Here is a 7,654-nt window from a genome sequence, read left to right on the forward strand (position 1 = left end):
CCTCGCACTGCCCACCCAGCCAGCCAAGAGGGGGCATTTCCAAGCACAGACACCTTCCTTTTCAGCTGAAAGGTGCCCTGATGTCATGCTTGAGAAGGACCCTCTGCAAATGACCTTGGGGTGATCTGGAGCTGTGAGCAGCCCTCACCCTCAAAGCACCATCTTCAAAGCAGAAGGAACCTGCCCTGCCCTGCCCTGCCTTGCCGGGAGTCACTCCTTCTACCCAAAGATATTTCTCACAGCATGGTGAGGAGCTCCCCAGACAGGCTGAGAGCTGATCCTGGCAGGCGGCAGAGTCCCTGCCCCCCTCCACAGTCCCCGGGTTACAGGGACCCTGCTGGCAAGGACAGCCCTGCCCACTCCTGCCTGCACACCCACCTTCACACCCCTCCAGCCATTGCTGGGAGAAGGCAATCCTACTGCCCTGTCCCTCTGATGGTGCAGCAAGGGATCCCTGGTCTGAAGCATGTCTCCTCTACACTGGAGAGAGATCCCATAGGCTGTGGGCTATACCATCTTTCCGAGATCCTTCCAGGAACCACAGTTGCATTGCCCTGCACCCAGAGACTTACCCTGTTTAAGGGCTGTGCAGATTTCTCCTCCAGTGAGTTGTCAGCTGTCCTCCTACTCCAGAGTGCATTTGCGCTCTCTCTGCCTCCCTTGTCTCCCCTCGGTGCCTTCAGGACCAAGCAGCAGCCCTGCTGCGCTGTGCAGAGGAGCTGCTCCTGGGCAGAGCTGTCTCTCTGCAGCGCTGCCCGCTTGCCAGGAGCTCCCTCCTTCCTGGGAGCCTGGCCCAGCTCAGCAGCAGAGGACCTGCCCAAGGAGGCACTTTCTTCTCTCCCTCCAGGCTCCCACAGGCATCCCTGGGGCTCCAGGGGACCTGCTGAAGTAATCACGGATGTTCCCTCCCTCAGCTGGAGGAGACTTATCTCCTGCGGCATTCCTTTTATTGGAAAAAGAGTTGGATGTGAGAATCGCCTCTCCTAGTATTGGACAGGACACCAGGGGGCTGTAAGAGAAGGATGTAAGATTTCCAAGCCGGGGAAGGGGGGGTGGGGGGGGCGATTCCATTGTGTGAATTGGGGCATTTCATCCTGGGTCTGTAGTCCCAGGGCCAGAAAGACATTCAGTTGTTGTTTGTCAATGTACCGTATCTGCTCTGAAGAAAAGCATTTGCATAGGTGAGGTCTCAGACACTTGGTACAAGGATTCCTCGAGGCGTGTCACAGCTTTTCTGGTGCCACAGCTGGTCTTCAAGGACAGCATCCTCCAAGCACAGTAAGGATTGAAACTCAGTCTAAACTCAAAAGGCAATTCAAGGGCACCACTAGGAGTGTTTACTACAGCAGGAACAGGTAAAGAAGCAACAAAGCTACTGTGTGGCCACTGCTGAGTTTCACAAGAGCAGGTGTAGGGAGAGCTGAGATTGTCCATGGCCTCTTTGCCTCAGTCTTCCCCAGCAAGGTCTTGCAGGCCTCTGTGGTTTGAGGGAAGATCCTGGAGGAGAACACCCAGGGATGGATGGGGATCAGCCCGGTAGGCAGTTCAACACCACACAGCCATGCACTCACTTCCACCAAGTGGGACGATGAAAGAGGAAAGAAAAGGTACAAGCAGGAAACTCATAACTCAGAATAAAATTAGATTAATAAGCAAAGAAGAAGTGGAAGAACAAAAAAGTGAGAAAAGAAAACAAAACAAGCAATGCAAAGGTAACTACTCACAACCTCCCAAAGGTAGAGCGCAGCAAAAGATGGCTGAGCTTCCCCAAAACTTCTCCTCTCTGCTTTAGTGCTGAGTATGACATTATATGGCAGGGAATATCGCTTTGGTTAGTTGGGGTCATCTGCCTGGTTGTGTCCCCTCCCAACCTCTTGTGCACCCCTAGTCTATTTACTGTGGGGGGAGCAGAGTGAGGAACAGAGAAGGCCGTGGTGCTGTGCCGACACTGCTCAGCAACAGCCAAAACATGGGTTTGTTATCAGCATTGTTTTGGTCACAAATCTGAAAAAGAGCACCAGGAACTTTTTATGAAGAAAAGTAACTCCATCCCAGCCAGACCCATTGCATCATGCATGATCTGTGCAAAGAAAAGCTTTGTGGAGTCCATGTCCTCAGGTCAGGGTCACAGTCAGGTGGGAGGCACTGAGTCCACTTGGTTTCACACATATCCCATGTCAACCTTTTAATCTGACCTATATTCCCCCACACTCCCGTGAGAAGAACTTGCAGGCAAGCAGGGCTTCGTCATGCATAACAGTTATGTGGGAAGACACATGCCATGACTCTGAACCTGCCCCACTTCCTCCTCCTTTCTCTTGGCTTCTACGGTTGAGCATGATGTCAAAGAGTACAGAGTATCCGTTTGGTCAGTCTGGGTCAGCTGTCCTGGCTGTGTTCCCTCTCATCATGCTGAGAATCCCCAGCCTAATTGCTGGTGGGGCAGAGTGAGGAAAAAGATCTCAAAAATCAACAAACCAAAAAAAAAAAACAACCCAACCCCAACCTCAACACTGTGCAAGCACTGCTCAACAACAACCAAACCAGCAGTGTGTTGTCAATACTGTTTAGGCAACAAACCAAAATACAGCACCACACAGACTGCTGTGAGGAAAATTAACTTGACTCCAGACAGGCCAAGTGACACAGGTCAATGGGAGAACTTCCTGGGGTGACCTTCCAGACTGAGGGTGGGGGTTACTGCCTCTGGGAGTGTGACGCTCATTGTGTGTTAACAGAAACAGCACTTTGGGCCTGTGCAAGACTTACCACTAAATGTCTAGGAAACACCAAGGGAGGAATGAAGTTTTTTTGGGGAATGGACAAGTTTGGGTAAACCTCAAGAAAAGGGCAAAAGTAGCCCATCATGTTTAAAGAGGTTGCTGGTAAAGCCCCTTGTGTGGCCATGGCCTGCAAGTGATCAGCCCAGCCTCTCCTGTCTTCTTCTCCAATTCCACCAAAGTGCTGCTGGGGTGAGGGGTCTCTCTGCTCTTGGTAGGTATGGAGCTGTGAGCGCCAGCCACCGGAGTGTGGATGACAAGTCACAGGGGCTTGTGCACCTAAGGGGGCAGAAATGGAGAGCCCAGCGTGCATCCTTCTCGTGTTGCTGGGTGGGTCAGTGTGTGTAACTGCTGGCAAACATGAGGCTGGAGAAGTCAGCCAGTGGGACAGAGACCTGGGAGCCAGGTATGAGAGAGACCATGACTGGATACCGGAGAGACCAGAGGCTCTGGGAGCTGGCTAGTGGAGGGAGCAGGTGGTCCAAATCTTCTGCTGGACAAACTGTGGGGTCTTGGGGCTCTGGTACTTGTAGGCTTATAGATCTGGACGAGGAAGGGAAGGGACCATATGAGAGAGCAGCAGGAACACATGGAGCTCTGCTTGGGGATGGACAAAGAGTCAGCTGAGAGTTGATGGCTGAGGATTATCATGCAGACCAACATGGGCAATGCTATGGTGGGTGTCTGCTACAGACCTGCTGATCTGCAGGGGAGGAGAAAGAATTAGACGAGGCCTTCTGCGGTCCTGGTCCTCATGGGGGACTTGAGCTAAGATCTGGATGGTCTCATAGCCCTTGGTAGCCAAGAGAAATGCAATCACCCAGATGGCAAAGACCTGGGTTCTGTTTGTGCCTTCCAGCTTTGCCAGCAGCCTTGGCCATTTCCAGTGCAGGTTGTCCCACTCCTGCCCCAGTTTTCCTCCAGGCTGTAGACACCCATCTTGCTTCCTCCCCTTGCTCTCCCCTGGGATTTTCTGTACCTTCACTGATGTCGCTGTGCCCTAACAGGCTGTTTCTTGGAACACAAAGGCACGGGCTGATCACCAACTCTCTCTGGGTGACCTCTTGCATCACAGCTCTACCTTTCATGTGACCTTGCTTCTTCCTCCTGTCCAGTCTCCACTTTCCCAGCTGCACTATACAGCATTTTTTCTCTCTCCTGCATTTTCCCACTTCCAAGGAAAGCTCAAAAATCTCAGAAAGCACCCTCCAGGCAGGTGACCTCACTCATCAGTGACTTACACCATCAGGCCTTTCACCTGACCAGATAGTGGTGACCTCACGGTGATCTTCTAAACCACCTGGCTGCTGCTGCTGCCCTTTCAGCTTTGTGGGTAGACATAGGCAAGCCATCTGCCTGCTGCTGTCCCTTCAGATACTCAGGCAGAAGGGACATGCCAACCCATAGCCATGTCCTCTTCCTGGGTGGGGTTTCCACGTTCAGGGGGGCAATAAGGGCACTCAACAGTGTTGACTCAAATGCTGACCACTGAGGGATTCTGGTTATGACTGGCTTCTGGGAGCACTTTGTGCCACTCTGGACATTTTGGCCTGATCATCTAGCCAACTTCCCACCCACCACACCATCCACTGCTTCAGCCCAGAGAGCATCAATATGGCTATAAGGAGATGATGTCAAAGACCATGCACAAGGCAAGGCACACAACATGCCCTTGTTTCTCCTAACTATTCTGGTCCAGCAAAGCCTTTCTTGTCCTTCCACTGCCTGGAGATGGATGCGGGAGGACGGACCCCATCACCCTCCAAGGGACTGAGGAAGGCTGACGGTGGGGATTTGTTCCTGCAGTCACACACAGAAATGTCAGAGCTCTGTCAGGTGCCCACACCTCCGCTGGCCTCGGGCACTCCTCATACACACACGGCTGATCAGAGACACGAGTCCTTCCCTTGCCCATGCAGAGGCAGTGCACTGCAGCAGTCACAGTGTCTCTCTGACCCCCTGCCTCCACCCCCAGAATCTGGGAGGCACCGCATCCCTGCGGTGTGTCGCCCTGCTCTGCTCTCCTCCGGAGGATGGACACGGGGATCTCGGTTCCAGGAAGCACATCCCAGTGCTGGATCCAGGTGTTTCCCCAGCGGATGTTACTCTCCTAGTGAAGTGACCTCATCTGTCACACTCGCCTTCATGGCACCCCCAGGAAAGCTGATGGCATTTATGCTCACCCTTGTCTATCTACCCACACGCACATGCTGTGCATACTTAGGACGCATCTGTACAATGCAAAGGTGGACTTCTGACCTCCTCATTTGGTGTCCCTCTATCTGAAGGGACAAAGAACCTCTCCGAGCTGGGGTGAAAGGCCATTGCTAGAAATGGAGGTTTTCTTGGCAAGAGCATGATGGCGGCCTTGGGACAACTTCCCTGGGTTGTCCAGTGGGCACAGGCACAGCCCAGACGCTGCTCTGCTGGTCCATCATGTCTCTCGCAGGAGCCCGGCTGTGCCAGGACACTGCTGTGTGCCCCCAGCCTGCACACTGCCACACTTCAGCTCTTCCCTGGCAATTTCCTCTCCGGGGCACTTGCCAGCCCTGCCAGCCCAGACCCTCCCTGAATCTGGCCACCTCCTGCCCTCTCCCCAGTGCAGCCCAGCAGAGCAGACCCATTGGGACTGGTCCCACAGCAGCACATGGAGGCCAGTGAGAATGTCACCCAGCCGGCATGCTGAGGAGATCTCCTCCCCAGACAGCTTGCAGCCCCAGCTGACAACCTTCCTGCCCAGGGTGGCATGAGAGAATTGGCCCAGGGCATCCTCAGGAAAGTCCTTTTGCCCCAGGGACAGGGCAGCCTGGCCAAGATGCCCCACTACAGCAAAAGGGTTTCTCTGTCCATGTCTGCCCTCCTCTTCTCCCGGCACAGCCCATCTCCCCTCAGAGCCTCTTCACGAGAGAGCTCATCTGTGCTGGCCTGGCCAGCCATTCCTGCACCCCCTCCCCAGGCATCCCACAGCCCCTGAGCTGGTGGTGTGGCTCTGCAGAGCTGGGGGCTGTGGTGCCCAGGGCCATGCTGGTCAGGCTGGGAGGCAGACCCAGCTCAGGTGAGTCCTGCCCCCTCCACCTCAGCACACAGACGCTGCCCCTTGAGCTCCAGAGAAGATCTTGGAGAAACGATCTTGAACAAATAAGTTTGCAAAGGGTCTTTTATTTTGTTTAAACACACTGAGAGAGCAGCTTCTTATTTACACAAGGTCTCTGGCTCACACAAGACAGGCAGATGCTGACATAGAAATAGGATAAAGGGTGACTCTTGTTCACAGCATTAATACAACCCAGAAAAGCTAAAAAGCAAAGGAAAGAGAGGAAAAAAAAAAACTAGTCAAGAGAGTCTGGGCCTCTAATGTGTTACGTCATGTGTTATCTGTAGAAGAAGATTGGATATGTAATTCCTGCTTCTGAAAAGAAAACAGTCATAAGTTTCCTTAGGGCATCCTTGAGCTCCTGGTTCCTCATGCTGTAGATAAGGGGGTTCACTGCTGGAGGCACCACCGAGTACAGAAGGGACACCAACAGGTCCAGGGATGGGGAGGAGATGGAGGGGGGCTTCAGGTGGGCAAATATGCCAGTGCTGACAAAGAGGGAGACCACGGCCAGGTGAGGGAGGCACGTGGAAAAGGCTTTGTTTCGTCCCTGCTCCGAGGGGATCCTCAGCACTACCCGGAAGATCTGCACATAGGACATCACAATGAAAACAAAACACGCAAATACAAAACAGGAACTAACCACAAGAAGCTCAACTTCCCTGAGGTAAGCATCTGTGCAGGAGAGCTTGAGGATGTGGGGGTTTTCACAGAAGAACTGGTCCAGGGCATTGCCCTGGCAGAGGGGCAGTGAAAATGTATTGGCCGTGTGCAGGAGAGAGTTGAGAAACCCACTGCCCCAGACAGCTGCTGCCATGCGGACACAAGCTCTGCTGCCCAGGAGGGTCCCGTAGTGCAGGGGATGGCAGATGGCAACATAGCGGTCATAGGCCATAACAGCAAGAAGATAAAACTCTGCTGACATGAAAAAGAAAAAGAAAAAGACCTGTGCAGCACATCCTGCATAGGAAATGACCCTGGTGTTCCAGAGGGAATTGGCCATGGCTTTGGGCACAGTGGCGGAGATGGAGCCCATGTCAAGAAGAGAGAGGTTGAGGAGGAAGAAGTACATGGGGGTGTGGAGGCGGTGGTCGCAGGCGATGGCGGTGATGATGAGGCCATTTCCCAGGAGGGCAGCCAGGTAGATGCCCAGGAAGAGCCAGAAGGTCAAGAGCTGCAGCTCCCGTGTGTCTGCGAATGCCAGGAGGAGGAAGTGGGTGATGGAGCTGTTGTTGGACATCTGATCTGTTTGTACATGAGGTTCTGCCAAAGGAGGAAAGCACACTCACAAGTTAGGACTGCTCTGAGCAAATCTCCTCACATTCCCTGTGTCTCATTCTCCTCTGTCCTTCCCAAACACACATGACCTTCCTCTTTCCTTTTAGAAACTTTTGACTTCCCCAAGTTCCAAGCTCTGCTTTGTGCTGGCCAAAGATGACACAAGGAGAAGGCTTCTGCCCACGGGCTCCCGAGCAGTCACTCCTGCTCGACAGCAGTGGGCATCTGGGAACGTGTGGCAGCTTCTGAAAGTCACCGTTTGCCTCATCGCTAACCCATGTGTCATGAAGACAAGCTGGTCATCATTTTCCATCAGGAGAATGCCAGATAAACTACCACCTGAACCCCCTTGTCCCCGTAGAGTACGAGGGTAAGAACAAGAGCAGCATGGACAGGAGGGGAAGATGGAGAAACGCTCCTGCTGAGGGAGGAAAGGGACCTATAGACAGTGCTCAGGAGTTTCTCCTCCTTGGTGTGTGGCTGCTGAGGAGGCACCTTGGCC

General features: G+C 53.4%; 1 protein-coding gene across 1 annotated transcript; it reads right to left on the bottom strand.

Moving 5' to 3' along the window:
* Positions 1-6,151: 6,151 nt before the first annotated feature.
* LOC309684209 (olfactory receptor 14J1-like) lies at positions 6,152-7,114 on the bottom strand (the record flags this gene model as incomplete). The annotated part of the gene is made up of 1 exon (XM_082500149.1): positions 6,152-7,114. One exon carries the CDS (start codon positions 7,112-7,114, stop codon positions 6,152-6,154), a length of 963 nt encoding a protein of 320 aa, XP_082356275.1.
* Positions 7,115-7,654: the final 540 nt, after the last annotated feature.

Source organism: Vanellus vanellus (genome assembly GCF_965231255.1).
Source record: "Vanellus vanellus genome assembly, contig: HAP1_SCAFFOLD_45, whole genome shotgun sequence".
In the NCBI taxonomy this organism is placed as follows: domain Eukaryota; kingdom Metazoa; phylum Chordata; class Aves; order Charadriiformes; family Charadriidae; genus Vanellus; species Vanellus vanellus.